The 17,922-nt window shown below is 38.5% G+C and overlaps 1 protein-coding gene across 1 annotated transcript in view; it reads right to left on the bottom strand.

The window, feature by feature from the left end:
• Positions 1-9,149, bottom strand: part of LOC124520210 (alpha-fetoprotein-like) — a 48,821-nt gene extending 39,672 nt beyond the window's left edge. The window contains exons 1-4 of the mRNA XM_047090909.1: positions 9,065-9,149; positions 7,870-7,921; positions 7,588-7,729; positions 6,046-6,257 (exon numbers count right to left, since the gene is read on the bottom strand). Coding sequence (XP_046946865.1) covers positions 6,046-6,257; positions 7,588-7,729; positions 7,870-7,921; positions 9,065-9,149 — 491 coding nt within the window. The remainder of the gene's footprint in view (positions 1-6,045; positions 6,258-7,587; positions 7,730-7,869; positions 7,922-9,064) is intronic.
• Positions 9,150-17,922: the final 8,773 nt, after the last annotated feature.

Here is a 17,922-nt window from a genome sequence, read left to right as displayed (position 1 = left end):
GGCTGATCATCACAGTTTTTGCAAGCAGTGGAGTTCAATGTCTGAAGTTTTAGAAGTCTGGGCCATCACCGGGTAGAGGCTGATAAGCTTTGCAGTATTCCTGTGGAGGAGGGCAGAGGCGCTGGAGTGGACAGGGTGCTCTGAAGATCCTCTGGGCCACACTGGGAGAGAGAGTTCCATTTCTTGGAGTGCATTTGGGAGAGGTGGCACTGCCTCTCAGGGGACAAAAGACACGGTGGGCACCATAGAGCAGCCCCATTAATCAGCATAGCAGCAGAGACACCTGCTGAGGGCAGCTAACACGGAAGTCAGCTTTTGGCATTGCTTCACCATAAACTCCGAGCCCCTGTGTGTTCATGAAACTGCCCTTTTGGGACAAATTGACAGCAGCCACAGCACAAGACCCTCCCCCAGAGGATTAACATGGGTCTGTGTCATGCCTGGTCCCTAAAATTTGGAATTTTGAAACCCAGGCCCGTGCCCGAGATAAAACACAAGAGTACTATGCCACAAGGCAGGCAGTTGGCTCAGACGCAGACAGGGTGAATGCAAGGATCTGACGGAAGCCTGAAACACAACAGAGACTTTTCGCTCCTCTCTTGAGGGCTTCCCAAACAGCGGCAGGTGCAAACTCCCCAGTCCAGGATGAGAGAACTAGCTGATGCCATTTCCCCCCCCCCAGCCCATCAGCACAGACGGATTTCCATAAGCAGCACAGCACCCCCAGTGGAGGCTGGAGCCACTTACCCCAAGCCCCACCCCACTGAACCCTGTAGGTGCATCTTTACTAGGACAGGAGTGCCTGAGAACCAGTGCAACAAGACTCTCCCCCAGAAGACTAGCACAAACCTCCCACATGCACCAAGTCTATTGGTCACAGAGTGCTACAAACTTCAGCTCTAGGGAAAATAGAATCCAGCCGTTTATAACAAGCACACCAAAACACACCTAGTTAAAACTCACCACACACTGGACAAGTTTCAAACGCTTCCCATTGCAGGCAAGGAGAAACTCTGCAGAGAACTGATCTGAGGGAAAGAGCAGCCAAAACATAACAGCAAAGTGCACAGACATACGCCAAAAAAATCTTCCTGAAGTACCAAGGCCTATACAGTATATGACCTCGTCTTAATATAGCCATTACCCTCAGGAGCAGGAGATGCAATGGTATTTCCTAACACACAGAAGACAGAGTCTAGCAAAATGCCAAGACAGAGAAATTCATCCCAAAAGAAAGAACAGGAAGAGGTCATGGCCAGGAATCTAATCAAAACAGATATAAGTAATATTCCTGAATCAGAATTTAAAACAACACTCATAAGGATACTAGCTGGGCTTGAGAAAAGCATAGAAGACACTATGGAGTCCCTTACTGCAGAGATTAAAAAAAAAAAAAAAAACACTGGGGCGCCTGGGTGGCTCAGTCGGCTGAGCGTCCGACTTCAGCTCAGGTCACGATCTCGCAGTTCGTGGGTTCGAGCCCCACGTCGGGCTCTGTGCTGACAGCTCAGAGCCTGGAGCCTGTTTCAGATTCTGTGTCTCCCTCTCTCTCTGACCCTCCCCCGTTCATGCTCTATCTCTCTCTGTCTCAAAAATAAATAAACGTTAAAAAAAAACTTAAAAAAAAACACCTAAAAACTACTCAGGCTGAAATTAAAAAAATGCCATAACTGAGATGAAAAACCTACTGAATGTATTGACAACAAGGATGGAAGAATCAGCCTACTGATAATATTACTAATTAATAATATAGAAGATAAGATTATGGAAAATAATGAAGCTGAAAAGAAGAAGGAAAGAAAAACATTAGATCATGAAAGTAGACTTAGGGAACTTAGGGACTCCATAAAGTATAATAACATTCTTGTCACAGGAGTCCCAGAAGAAGAAGAGAGGGGGAAGTAGGCAGAAGGTTTGTTTGAGGAAATTATAGCTGAAAACTTCCTTAATCTGGGGAAGGAAACAGACATCCAAATCCAGGAGAGAACTCCCATCAAAATCAACAAAAGCTGTCCAACACCAAGACATATCATAGTGAAATTTGCAAAATGCAGAGATAGGAATCCTGAAAGCAGCAAGGGAAAAACACATTCTTAGCCTACAAGGCAAGACAAATAAGGTTTGTATCAGATCTCTCCACAGAAACTTGGCAGACCAAAAGGGAGTGGCATGATACATTCAATGGGAAAAAAATGTAGCCAAGAATATTTTATCCAACAAGGCTGTCATTCAGAATGGAAGGAGAGATAAAGAGTTTCCCAGACAAACAAAAACTAAAGGAGTTTGTGACCACTACACCAGCCCTGCAAAAAATATTAAAGGGGACTCTGAGTAGGAAAGAAAGACCAAAAGACTAGAAAGAAACCGAGAAAATCTCCAGAAACACTGGCTTTACAGATAATACAATGGCACTAAATTAATATCTATCAATAATCACTCTGAATGTAAATGAACTAAATGTTCCAATCATAAGACATAGGTTATTAGAATGGATAAAAATAATACCCATCTGTATGTTGCCTATAAAACACTCATTTTAGACCTAAAGACACTTGCATATTGAAAACGAGGATATGGAGAACCATTTATTATGCTAATGGATGTCAAAACAAAGCCAGAGTAGCCGTAGCTATATCAGGCAAACTAGATTTTATTTTTTTTAATATTTTTCAAGTTTGCTTGCTTTGAGAGGGGGGAGGGGCAGAGAGAGAGGGAGAGAGAACCCTAAGCAGGTGCCAAACTCAGCGCAGAGCCTGACACGGGGCTCAATCTCATCACTGTAAAATCATGACCTGAGCCAAAATCAAGAGTTGGGTGCTTAAACCAAGCCACCTAGGTGACCCCAAACAAACTAGGTTTCAAACCAAAGACTACAGCAAGAGGTAAAGAACGGCACTATAACATAATTAAGGGGTCTATCCAACAAGAAGATCTAAAAAGTGTAAATATTTATGTCCCCAACTTGATAACACCAAATATATAAATCAGTTAAAAACAAACATGAAGAAACTCATTGATAATAATACAATAATAGTAGGAGTCTTTAATACCCCACTTACAACAACGACAGAACATCTAAGCAGAAAATCAACAAAGAAACAATGGCTTTGAATGACACAGTGGACCAGATAGATATAATAGATACATTCAGAATATTTCATCCTAAAGCAACAGGATACACATTCTTTTCTCCTTTTTTAAGTTTATTTATTAGTTTTGAGAGAGAGAGAGTGCAACACATGAGTGAGGGTGGGAGGGGCAAAGCAAAAGGAAGAGAGAGAATCCAAAGCAGATTCTGCACTGATGTGCACAACTGTGAGATCATGACCAGAGCCGAAATCAAGATTCAAACACTCGACTGACTGAGCCACCCTGGTGCTCCAGAATACACATTCTGTTCAAGTGCACATGGAACATTCTCCTGAATAGATCACATACTGGGTCACAAATCAGGCTTCAATAACAACTAAAAGATTGAGGTCATACCATGCATATTTTCAGACCACAATGCTATGAAACTTGAAGTCAACCACAAGAAAAATTTGGAAAGACCACAAATAATGGAGGTTAAAGAACCTACTACTGAAGAATGAATGAGTTAACCAGGAAATCAAAGAAGAAATAAAAAACACATGGAAGCAAATATCTCTGGAGGAAAGGGAACAAAAGCAAGAATAAACTATTGGGATCTCCTTAAGATAAAAAGCTTCTGCATAGCAAAAGAAACAACAAAACTAAAAGGCAGCCTACAGAATAGGAGAAGATATTTTCAAATGACATATCTGATAAATTGGTTAGTATCCAAAATTTGTAAAGAACTTATCAAACTCAATACCCAAAAAACAAATAATCCAATTAAAAAATGAGCAGAACATGAATAGATATTTTTCCAACGAATACATACAGATGGCTAACGGACACCTGAAAAAGATGCTCAACATCGCTCATCTTCAGGGAAATACAAATCCAAACCATGAGAAATACCACCTCATACCTGTGAGAATGGCTAAAATTAACAACACAGGAAACAACAGATGTTGGGAGGATGCAGGGAAAGGGGAACTTCTTACACTGTTGGTGGGACTGCAAATTGGTACAGCCACTCTGGAAACAGTATGGATGTCACTCAAAAAGTTAAAACTCGAACTACCCTACAATCCAGCAATTGTCTTACTAGGTATTTACTCAACATATACAAAATAGTGATTAAAAGGACCACATGTACCCTGATGTTTAAAATAACATTATCAACAATAGCTAAACTATAAAAAGAGCCCAAATGTCCATCAACTGGTGAATGGATAAAGAAGATGTGGTATATGTGTGTGTGTGTGTGTGTGTGTGTATGTCTGTGTGTGTACACATACACACACATACATATATATATATATATATATATGAAGATTACTCAGCCATAAAAAATGAAATCTTGCCATTTGCAACAATGTGGATGGAGCTAGAGTTCATTATGCTAAGCAAAATAAGTCAGTCAGAGAAAGACAAATACCATATGATTTCACTCATATGTGGAATTCAAGAAAGAAAACACATGAACAAGGGGTAGGTGGGGAAAAGGAGAGGAAAGCAAACCATAAGAGACTCTTAAATATACAGAACAAACTGAGGGTTGCTAGAGGGGAGGGGGGCAGGGGAATGGGCTAAATGGGTGATGGATATTAAGGAGGCATTTTTTTGTGATGAACTCTGGATGTTATATGTAAATGATGAATCACTAAATACTACTCCTGAAACCAATATTACATTGCATGTTAACTAGCATTGAATAAAAACTTGCAAAAAAAAAAAGATTAACATATAACATAACTCAACATTGATTTCATTGTAAATTCTCAAGAAGAGACTAGATTCACTGCCTGAGTATTGGTCAGACTCCGTAATCTCTGAATGTTCAACTCAAACCTGATTTTAGACTTCTCCTTAGAGTGGAGGAACTACAATAAATAGGTAGCTGGGTCCTATTTTGGTTCCCATTTGGTTTCCCCTGAAGTCAGATGAGTTGCAACTTGCCCAACCCCTTGTTCCTTAGTCCTTTCTACCTAAGTAGCTGGGGCCAATTAATCTCCTTATGAAGGCTCAGTAATCTCTGGGGGCAATTCTGCCCTTATATGGGTGAATTAAAGGAGTTTGTATTATTCAGCATCAAATCATCCTGTCTGCTCGTTTATCTGTGGTCTAAAATTTTATGTCTAAAATCTGAAATAAAATCACTACTATGCTCCTTGCAGTCTAGAATCAGCAATCAGACCTTTGCCTTATTCCCATTGTCTGAACCTATCTTGATAAGATGGCCAAAACTTCATTCCTTGAGAACTGAAGCTTTGTGTTTCTCTTGTCATTTCTATCTCTCTAGGCATTGGTTACCTGCCTCTAAACCCCAGTCACTTGCTCACACCACACATACATAGACCTCTATGCTCACGAGAAGAAAAAATGACCTTGCCTACCCATTTGCTATAATGCTATTCACTCCAGGTGGGAATTAGAGAATCAGACTTTATGAATAGAAAAGCATCTCTGTCTAATCTGCAATTGTCACTTATTCCTAGGTTCCATATGAAAGGCTCTCTCCATGCCTGTCAGGTACCCTCTCTGCTATCCCTTGATGAATCTCCCAAATGCCAGCCTCTTGCCAGAGCTATTACCTGCTCTCTGTCCCCAGTACTCTCTGTTTATTATGCTTGGCCTGATTGCTATACCTTGTAACATCATTTGCTACTGGTCTGACTAATCTAACCAATAAGGAGGTGGGTTCTTTACATTGTCCCAGTCATTTTTAAAATGTGTTTAAACATTTTTTTCATCCTAGTCATTTTTAATGCCTCTATACACAGACCTGTATAGTCACTAAGACTGTAATTGTCATTCTGAGGGAGAAAAAATATATATTGTAGCTCAAACCTTTACTTCAATTCCATGTAATAAAGCAGTGTGTTCTCAGAGCCCATATATTAAAAAAAAAAAAAATCTGTCTTCAAAATGGAAAACACTCTTTTTCAGAGAGTATGGCAAGGAGAAATGACTTACCTCTCCTTCACTGATGCTTGATTCTCTTTGTCTACCTCGCAGATCTGCTCGAGATTTGGAATTTGGAATACATCGCTATATTCTGTGTCATCTTTTTTGTATAATAGGAAGCACTTGAGTCTTGCTTTGTTATTTACATTGCAACAGTCAGAAAACTCCTGTTTGTCAGCCATTCCTTGGTTGTTACAAACATGCTCTAGGAAGGTAGTCATCTGTAGGAGGAATAATAATAATTTAAAGGTGAAAAATGTATGATCTACATCCCTAACCACAGGAAAGTTAAAGAATTATTTCAGGAAAAGACCACTGAGTGTACAACTTGTATTTAACAGTCCCTGGACATAGCTCTTTAGAGCAAAAGCTTTTAGATTTTGAAGTCTAAACTCCCACATGCTGACATGGGCCCAAAGGAATTCATCACTCTCTCCTTTCCTATGTAATTGCTTCATTTTCATATAGTTGTTAAGAGGTATTAAACACAAGCCAAAATTACAGAGCCTAACGAAGTTCAGGTATTTTTTTATGAGAACTATCCACCAAGAAATAGATGGTAATTTGCTTTCCTTGCTTCCTAATTGTTTTCAGTTTGGTTTCCATGGGAAATTATTTTAAGAATGCAAATCTGAGGCAGTGTGTATTCAATGTCAAATATTCAAATGAAAATGCGATAATTTAGTTAGTTTTCAAATACCTTTGAGTGGCAGTAAATGTGTGGGATGCTGTAAACCTCAAAAGACATATATTTCTAGATTTGGGGGAAAAGGGCAAAAAAAAAAAAGGCCATCTTTTGAAGTAGTGATAAGAAGTAATCACTATAAAGTAAATGAGACTAGTCATTGGCAGAAGCATTTCATTTAAAATGTGTTTCTCATAAGACTGATAATTTTTCTGTCTACTTAGAGTCTAGTAAAAGATAGGTGAGTTTTAGCTCCAAGAAGATGGACTTAAAAATAAAAACCTCCCAAGAAATAAGAAAACCACTGACTTGTAGTTTAAAGTGTTTGGCATGAGGTAAGTGATCCATAAAATCTGTAGATTGTACAAATATGTTGTTAGTGTTTATCAAGAATTCACTAATTACAAGACAGACATACTTTATGAGATAGTAGTAGTCCCCAAGATTTCCTACTAACTGGTAAAAGGAGCCTATAATAATATTCACCTCTTTCTTCTTTTTCATATTCTCTTAGAAACTTTTTTAAATTAGTACTTTGATTTCCCAGTTACCTTTATATAAGGATATTAGACAATAGTATTCTAGAGGCAGAAGAACAACCAACTTAAATGAACAAATTGGCATTTTAGGTTATAATAGTCGCTTGAGTGTTTTGTTCTCTGAGTCTGACCTCCCAGCAATGAAATGAAAAACTGTAGGTTTATAAACCTATAAAATTTACATTTTGAGTGTGATTCACATACACATCGTTGCCTTAAAATCCCCTACCTAATTGTTCAGCACCCCACCTCATAACAACACCTTCTGGGTGGAATTTCGGTTTAAAAAAAAAAGGGAGAGAGAAAGACAGAACATGATTTACCTACCAACTGGTGAGAGCATTCGGACGGTGATTCCTGTGGCTTGAGGACCTTGCACTTCTCTGCGCGATCTACCAACTCTTCAACTATGGTTTGTACTTCTTGATAAGTTGATTTCTGAAGAAACTGAGCAACCATAATGCTAGTGCTGAAACATAACACTTGTGAGAGTGCTAAAGATAGAATCAAAACTCTTCCCCCATCATTGTGAGATCACTGCCCCCTCCCCACTCCAGAATAAGTATGATTTCAAGTTTCAGACAAAAGAATATCGATAATACAACTCACATGTCTCTTAAGTTCTCTTGCAGATAATTCTGGCTATTAGTGTGGTTCAAGGCTGAAGAAAAATGAGATTTTATTTGCCTAAGAGGAATATTTTCAAAATTGAAATCTCCCTGGATAATTCTGAAATGTATATTTTTTCACTTATAAATTTCCAGGTCAATTCCATTTGCCCTCAAAAATTAAAACACGTTACCAGAATTTATATTCACTTGTGTTTAAACTGCATTCTGTGAATAACTTATTTCTGTTCAAATATATTGTGTACTTGAAATCTGTCATTGGCCTCCCATTAAGTTGCATGTACTTGTGTTGACACACTTGAATTAATTAATGTGATTTGGTTATTTAACTCTTTATATTAGAAGTTACTAGAACATCCAAGGAATGCTAAGAAAATTAAGGTTTAACATTGGTAACAAACATACAAACATTAGCACTTTGACAGGATTCATTTGGCAAAGACATTATCTCACCCATTTTGGATTTACTCATCAACTTTATCTTTCTTATCACCTCCACTCACCACACACACACACACACACACACACGTTCTCTATTGAAAACAATACCTTCTGCTTATACTAATAGCTCCTAAAGAGCTTAGCAGCTACCTGTTAAATAAAGAAATCATTGTTATTTACTTGCCCTGTTAATATAGAGAAACGTTCTGGAGTCAGTTGCTCTGAGTTCAACTTCTAGCTCTAATACTGACTGTGGCTTTGGAAAAATTACTTAAGCTCTCAAAGTTCCTGCTTCTCCATCTACAAAATGTAAATAAACTCTACCACATTGGATGTTTGTTAGGATTAAATGGAAACATGTGTGACGCACCAAGAACAGTGCCTGCCACAGAATAGGTACTGAAGAAGATAGATCGTAATATTATTCCTGCTACTATAAATACAATTACTTTATCCAAAATTATTTATACGATTTCAAATACAAGTTTGAAATGGATCATTCCATCACCAAGAATGGAAGTAAGACTAAAACGAGATCTTCCTGTGTGTGTTGCCTCAATATGTTAGTTCTCTTTCTGCATCCGTTCCACAAATTAATTTCTAGCCATTTCCAATGACTCTATTGACAATGATGAGCACTGAGAAAGATAAAACCTTTCCATACATATTTAAGTAGTTGCTATGCCTTTACTTCCTGGCACATGGGATATATAGAATGTAAATAGGATCCCTACCTGCAGCTAGTAAACTTCTCTGTAGAGTTTGGCATTGAACGTAGCTGAAGAAAACAAGAAAACATATGGATCTAAGATTCTTCATTATTTTAGATGAAACTTTAAAGAAGGTGCTCTATCACCTGAAAAAAATGAAGAATCCTTTTATACTCTTTTCAAGTAATTACTATTAATAATTAACCTTTTCCTGGTGAATATTTTTTCCAGGCCAGTACGACCCTGATAAAATTTAAGAATCTCATGACAATGAAGAAATATTGTTAATAGATGGCATTCATTAATGAATACTGGATTTTAAAATCAGTCATGTCAATCTACTTGTTTTTTCAAGATTATACCACGTAGGCCTTGTAATAATCAATATGCGCCTTTGGTAAATATCTCATTTCCTGGAAATGCTTGTTGACATGTACAAAGTTCTGAAGTGGCAGGAGGAAAGTAAACATGAACTACAACAGATTCAAATAAATGGCTAAAGCCCTGATTCCAGTGCTGGGCACATTTTCAAGTCCCTGGTGAGAGTGGGAAACATAGGCCTCGGAAGCAAACCCAAGGAAATGGGACCTAATTTACTGAGTGCTTATTGTGAATCTGGTGCTTTATATGACTGTATTTAGATAACACTTTTCTTGTTTCTTGAAGAAGACATTAAGACTGAGGATCATACGGGCCTGCCCACCATACTTGGTAGCCAGCTAAAAGTGGCACCTGGGAGCCTCAAGTTCTGGAGAAGGCCAGCAACACATTGTGCAGTCTGTCTAAAGACCATGAAGCTGCTGACAGCACTGGTGAGAGTGAACCAAGACAACAACATGGACAAGCTCTTGGCCCAGTGGCTGTATGAGATTGAGAGCATCACGAAACTCAAGGTATCTTGAAACTCAAGTACTACGTGTAGCTGCTGGACCAATGAAGCCATCAGGATGCAAATGTGCAGATGAAGTGCATCCTTGTGCTAAAAATGCACTATGAGAAATGGGAGTTGGCAATGAAATTGGGCCTTTTCTTCCATCAATTCAAGGAATGAATTTTTTTGATGACCTAGGACAGACAGGCAACCAGAAATCACTTTCTAGTGTATGCTGCTCTTGAGGCTTATATCTGAGGCAGACACAGAGGACTTAGATTTGCTCTGACAAATTGGGGTTTGCTCATGGGATTGGGAAGCCAGCCAAAAGCAGCACCTGGGAGCCTTGAGTCCTGGAGAAGACTAGGAACACATCTTGCAGCCTGTCTATAAGGTACAGGTGGAGGAGTCTGGACTGGTTTTCAAGGACACGGCTTGGCAGACTGCAGGAATATCCTTCACTAAGAGATACCTGGGAGCCCTGATTACTGGCAGAGCAGACAAATCTGGAAGCCTTGCAAGAACTGACTCCAGCATGCTAACCATGGTATCCTCAATAAGAGACACCAGAAATCTGGTTTGTTACAGAAGCCTGGAACTTCAGAAAACAGGCAGACTTAGAGGACTTGGATTTCCCTGCCATGTTGGAAGCAGGAAGAAATAGAAAATTTGAACAGACCAATTATCAGGAATGAAGTTGAATCAATAACCAAAATCTCCCAACAAACAAAAGCCCAGAGCCAGATGGCTTCACAGGCAAATTCTACCAAACATTTAAAGAAGATTTGGGGCGCCTGGGTGACCCAGTCGGTTGGGCGTCTGACTTTGGCTCAGGTCATGATCTCACCGTTCATGAGTTCAAGCCCCGCATCAGGCTCTGTGCTGACAGCTCAGAGCCTGGAGCCTGCTTCGTATCCTGTGTCTCCCATTCTCTCTGCCCCTCCCCCACTCATGCTCTGTTTCTCTCTGTCTCAACACTAAATAAACATAAAGAAGAATTAATACCTACTCTCTTCAAACTACTTCAAAAAAATAGAAGAGAAAGGAAAACTTCCAAATTCATTCTATGAGGCCAGCATTACCCTGATACCAAAACCAGATAAAGATGTCACTAAAAAAGAGAACTACAGGCCAATATCTCTAATGAATATAGATGACAAAATCCTCAACAAAATACTAGCCAGCCAAATCCAACAATACATTAAAAAAAAAATCATACACCACAATCAAGTGGGATTTTTTCCCAGGATGCAAGGGTGGTTCAATACTCACAAATCAATCAGTGTGATACATCGCATCAATAAGAAAAAGGACAAAAACCATAGGATCATTTCAATAGATGCAGAAAAAGCATTTGACAAAGCATTTGACAAAGTACAACATCCATTCATAATAAAATCCCTCAACAAAGTAGGTTTTCAGGGAACATACCTCAACATAATAAATCTATGAGACACCCACAGTGAACACCATATTCAATGGGGAAAAACTGAGAGCTTTTCCCCCAAGGTCAGGAACTGGACAAGGATATCCATTCTCGCCATCATTATTCAATATAGTACTGGAAGTCCTAGCCACAGTAATCATAAAACAAAAAGAAATAAAAGGTATCCAAATTGGTAAAGAAGAAGTAAAACTTTCACTATTTGTAGATGACATGATACTAAATATAGAAAACCCTAAGGACTCCACCAAAAAACTACTAGAACTGAAAAAATGAATTCAGTAGTCACAGGACACAAAATCAATGCACAGAAATCTACTGCATTTCTATACACTAATAATGAAGCAGCAGAAAGAGAAATTAAGAAAATGATCCCATTTACAATGGCACCAAAAATAATAAAATACCTAGAGTAAACTTAATCAAAGAGGAAAAAGACCTGTACTCTGAAAACTATAAAACACTGATGAAACAACTTGAAGACAATACGAAGAAACGGAAAGACATTCCATGCCCATGAATTGATTGGAAGGGCAAATATTGTTATAATGTCTATACTACCCAAAGCAATCTACACATTTAATGCAATCTCTGTCAAACAGCATTTTTCATGGAATGAGAACAAACAATCCTAAAATCTGTGTGGCACCACAAAAAAAAAAAAAAACAAACAAACAAAAAAAAAAAAAAACAAACCAAAAGGACAATCTTGAAAAAGAAAAACAAAACTGGAAGTATCACACTTCTGGACTTCAAGTTATATTACAAAAGTGTAGTAACCAAACAGTATGGTGCTGGCACACACACAAAAAAAGACACACAGATTGGGTGCTCAGTTGGTTGAGCATCTGACTTCAGCTCAGATCATGATCTAATGGTTCATGAGTTCAAGCCCCACATCAGACTCTGCACTGACAGTGCAGGGCCTGCCTGGTATTCTCTCTCTCCCTCTCTCTCTCTGCCCCTCCCCCACTTGCTCGCTCTCTTTCTCTTAAAATAAATGAATAAATTTTAAAAATATAGACAGCCAGATCAATGGCACAGAATAGAAAACCCAGGAATAAACCCACAATTATGTGGTCAGTTAATCTTCTACAAAGGAGGAAAGAATATGCAATGGGAAAAAGACAGTCTCTTCAACAAATGGTGCTGGGAAAACTGGACCACTACATCCAAAAGAATGAAACCACTTTCTTACGCCATACACAAAAATAAACTCAAAATGGGTTAAGGACCTAAACATGAGACATGAAACCATAAAAATCCAGTCTCTTCAACAAATGGTGCTGGGAAAACTGGACCACTACATCCAAAAGAATGAAACCACTTTCTTACACCATACACAAAAATAAACTCAAAATGGGTTAAGGACCTAAACATGAGACATGAAACCATAAAAATCCAGGAAGAGAACACAGGCAATAATTTCTCTGACATAGGCCATAGCAACATTTTTCTGGATAATGTCTCCTGAGGGAAATAAAAGCAAAACTAAACTATTAGGACTACATCAAAATTAAAAGTTTCTGCACAGTGACGAAAACAATCAACAAAACTAAAAAGCAACCTATTGGATGGGGAGAAGACATGTACAAATGACATATCTGATAAAGGGTTAGTATCCAAAATATATAAAGAAACAATACAACTCAACAACCAAAAAACAAATAGTCCAATTAAAAAATGGGCAGAAGACATAAACAGACATTTCTCCAAAGAAGCCATCCAGATGGCCAGCAGACACACGGAAAGACACTCAATATCACTCATCATTAGGGAAATGCAAATCAAAACTACAATGAGATGTTATCTTGCACCTGTCAGAATGGCTCACATCAAAAACACAGGAAACAATAGGTGTTGATGAGGATGTGGAGAAAAACAAACTTTGATAGACTGTTGGTGGGAATGCAAACTGGGGAACCACTGTGGACAACAGTATGAAGGTTCCTCAAAAAGTTAAAAATAGAACTACCCTGGGATCCAGCAATGGCACAACTGGGTATTTAGCCAAAAAATACAAAAACATGAATTCAAAGGGACACATGCATCTTTATGTTTATGGCAGCATCATTTACAATAGCCAGATTATGGAAGCAGCCCAAGTGTCCATCAATAGATGAATGAATAAAGAAGAAACGGTATGTGTGTGTGTATATATATGTGTGTATATATATATATATATACATATGTGTGTGTGTATTACACATATGTATTACATATATACGTATACGTATATATACATGTATATACATGTATGTATATATATACATGTATATATATACACATGTATATATATATTTGTAATGGAATATCACTCAGCCATAAAAAAGAATAAAATCTTGCCATTTACTACAACATGGATGGAGCTAGAGAGTATAATGAGAAGCAAAATGAATCAGAGAAAAACAAATACCATATGATTTCACTCATGTGGAATTTAAGAAACAAAACTAGCAAAGGAAAAAAAAAGAGAGCGAGACAAACCAAGAAACAGACTCTAGAGAACAAAGACAGTTACCAGAGGGGAGGTGGATGCAGATTAAGAGTACACTTATCATGATGAGCACAGAGTAATGTATAGAATTGTTGAGTCACTACACTGTATACCTGAAACTAATATAACATTGTATCTTAACTATACTGGAATTAAAATTAAAAACTTAATTTAAAAAAATGATCAGTAGCAACAACAGAATCAGGATCACGTAATTTACTCATGGATTCACAAGTAGAAATTCAGGTCTGTCTGGTTCTGGAGCCCACACCACCCAAGAGCTAGTATTGAAAACTGAGATGTCAACATTCCTCAGCTATTGTCCCCTTTACCTAACATCCAGTTTGGGGATCTAAAGGAAGAAACAGGTAATTACTGATTAAATAAAAAGTCTAAGATAAAAGTAAAGTCCAAAAGTTTTGTAAATGGGAGATCACTGGTTACTACTCTAACAATTCCTGTCCTTAGTTTCCTCATTTATATATGGAGGATTTGGACCAGATAAGATCTAAGACTGTCAGTCCATTGCTTAATTCTACTACCCATATATTCTCAATTCTGGATTCCTAGGCAAAAAATATACCACAAGTAAGAAAGATATATTTACCTGAAAAATAATGACAGTTCTGTTATTATTTAGGTTTAGGACACATTAGCCAATGATAAAGAATATGGATGATGTGTGATGGAAAACTAGGGTCAACAAAGGAAAAATTATCTTTGGCAGGTTTTTATAATCCTCTTCAGGGTCCTCTAGACAGTTCTAATGCCCAGCATCTCTTCTGTTGTACATTCTTAGAGTCGTGCCCTTGAGATCTTACTCTGAACCTCCTGGAACAATCAGAAATGGACCTATTACTCAGGAGTGACAAATCCTTTGGATGAGTGCTGACAGACTGTCACCCACTGCAGACATTACTAACTGATCACTGCACTCTTTCTCTTTGAACCTTGGCTCAGCCTTAGGATTATTCACTGCACAATGCCACAAGAGAGACACTATCAACTGATTGGAGCTGATGAAAAAAACAAAAAACCCAACAACAAAACACTATATGTGTGCTAAACTAATTCTTCTTTTTAAAAAACTGGAGAAAACTAACATCCTATTGGAACTTTCTTCTCAGAACAAGAGATTCTTGAAAACATAAAAAGATGCTAAGTCCTTTGTCAGTAGCTAATGATGGAATTTCAGACCAGAGGAAAAAGAAGTAGTGGGGATTATTTAAACAAAGGCAAGGTGGGGCGCCTGGGTGGCGCAGTCGGTTAAGCGTCCGACTTCAGCCAGGTCACGATCTCGCGGTCCGTCGGTTTGAGCCCGCGTCGGGCTCTGGGCTGATGGCTCAGAGCCTGGAGCCTGTTTCCGATTCTGTGTCTCCCTCTCTCTCTGCCCCTCCCCCGTTCATGCTCTGTCTCTCTCTGTCCCAAAAATAAATTAAAAACGTTGAAAAAATAAAAAATAAAAAAATAAACAAAGGCAAGGGGATGAGTTTTGTGATAATACTCAAAAGACAGCACAGAATTTGTTCTCTGAAAGAATGAGATCTTCACACTGACTTTTCAGATAAAAAATGGAAGGTATACAAGTATAAGACACAGTGATGATTTTTAATAAACACTATTTCACAACAAAACTAATTCTATTTTTTTTTTTTAGTTTTAATTTTTTTTTTATATGAAGTTTATTGACAACTTGGTTTCCATACAACACCCAGTGCTCATCCCAAAAGGTGCCCTCCTCAATACCCATCACCCACCCGCCCCTCCCTCCCACCCCCCATCAACCCTCAGTTTGTTCTCAGTTTTTAACAGTCTCTTATGCTTTGGCTCTCTCCCACTCTAACGTCCTTTTTTTTTTTTTTTTTTTTTCCTTCCCCTCCCCCATGGGTTCCTGTTAAGTTTCTCAGGATCCACATAAGAGTGAAACCATATGGTATCTGTCTTTCTCTGTATGGCTTATTTCACTTAGCATCACACTCTCCAGTTCCATCCACGTTGCTACAAAAGGCCATATTTCATTTTTTCTCATTGCCACGTAGTATTCCATTGTGTATATAAACCACAATTTCTTTATCCATTCATCAGTTGATGGACATTTAGGCTCTTTCCATAATTTGGCTATTGTTGAGAGTGCTGCTATGAACATTGGGGTACAAGTGCCCCTATGCATCAGTACTCCTGTATCCCTTGGGTAGATTCCTAGCAGTGCTATTGCTGGGTCATAGGGTAGGTCTATTTTTAATTTTCTGAGGAACCTCCACACTGTTTTCCAGAGTGGCTGCACCAATTTGCATTCCCACCAACAGTGCAAGAGGGTTCCCGTTTCTCCACATCCTCTCCAGCATCTATAGTCTCCTGATTTGTTCATTTTGGCCACTCTGACTGGCGTGAGGTGATACCTGAGTGTGGTTTTGATTTGTATTTCCCTGATAAGGAGCGACGCTGAACATCTTTTCATGTGCCTGTTGGCCATCTGGATGTCTTCTTTAGAGAAGTGTCTATTCATGTTTTCTGCCCATTTCTTCACTGGGTTATTTGTTTTTCGGGTGTGGAGTTTGGTGAGCTCTTTATAGATTTTAGATACTAGCCCTTTGTCCGATATGTCATTTGCAAATATCTTTTCCCATTCCGTTGGTTGCCTTTTAGTTTTGTTGGTTGTTTCCTTTGCTGTGCAGAAGCTTTTTATCTTCATAAGGTCCCAGTAATTCACTTTTGCTTTTAATTCCCTTGCCTTTGGGGATGTGTCGAGTAAGAGATTGCTACGGCTGAGGTCAGAGAGGTCTTTTCCTGCTTTCTCCTCTAAGGTTCTGATGGTTTCCTGTCTCACATTTAGGTCCTTTATCCATTTTGAGTTTATTTTTGTAAATGGTGTGAGAAAGTGGTCTAGTTTCAACCTTCTGCATGTTGCTGTCCAGTTCTCCCAGCACCATTTGTTAAAGAGGCTGTCTTTTTTCCATTGGATGTTCTTTCCTGCTTTGTCAAAGATGAGTTGGCCATATGTTTGTGGGTCTAGTTCTGGGGTTTCTATTCTATTCCATTGGTCTGTGTGTCTGTTTTTGTGCCAATACCATGCTGTCTTGATGATGACAGCTTTGTAGTAGAGGCTGAAGTCTGGGATTGTGATGCCTCCTGCTTTGGTCTTCTTCTTCAAAATTCCTTTGGCTATTCGGGGCCTTTTGTGGTTCCATATGAATTTTAGGATTGCTTGTTCTAGTTTCGAGAAGAATGCTGGTGCAATTTTGATTGGGATTGCATTGAATGTGTAGATAGCTTTGGGTAGTATTGACATTTTGACAATATTTATTTTTCCAATCCATGAGCAGGGAATGTCTTTCCATTTCTTTAAATCTTCTTCAATTACCTTCATAAGCTTTCTATAGTTTTCAGCATACAGATCCTTTACATCTTTGGTTAGATTTATTCCTAGGTATTTTATGCTTCTTGGTGCAATTGTGAATGGGATCAGTTTCTTTATTTGTCTTTCTGTTGCTTCCTTGTTAGTGTATAAGAATGCAACTGATTTCTGTACATTGATTTTGTATCCTGCAACTTTGCTGAATTCATGTATCAGTTCTAGCAGACTTTTGGTGGAGTCTATCGGATTTTCCATGTATAATATCATGTCATCTGCAAAAAGCGAAAGCTTGACTTCATCTTTGCCAATTTTGATGCCTTTGATTTCCTTTTGTTGTCTGATTGCTGATGCTAGAACTTCCAGCACTATGTTAAACAACAGCGGTGAGAGTGGGCATCCCTGTCGTGTTCCTGATCTCAGGGAAAAAGCTCTCAGTTTTTCCCCGTTGAGGATGATGTTAGCTGTGGGCTTTTCATAAATGGCTTTTATGATCTTTAAGTATGTTCCTTCTATCCCGACTTTCTCCAGGGCTTTTATTAAGAAAGGGTGCTGGATTTTGTCAAAGGCCTTTTCTGCATCGATTGACAGGATCGTATGGTTCTTCTCTTTTTTTTTGTTAATGTGATGTATCACGTTGATTGATTTGCGAATGTTGAACCAGCCCTGCATCCCAGGAATGAATCCCACTTGATCATGGTGAATAATTCTTTTTATA

Source organism: Lynx rufus, unplaced genomic scaffold (assembly GCF_022079265.1).
Source record: "Lynx rufus isolate CCGP_SWC_20201006 ecotype Redwood Valley unplaced genomic scaffold, mLynRuf1.p SCAF_3, whole genome shotgun sequence".
NCBI classification, from domain to species: domain Eukaryota; kingdom Metazoa; phylum Chordata; class Mammalia; order Carnivora; family Felidae; genus Lynx; species Lynx rufus.
This window is presented reverse-complemented; position numbering and strand designations above follow the sequence as displayed.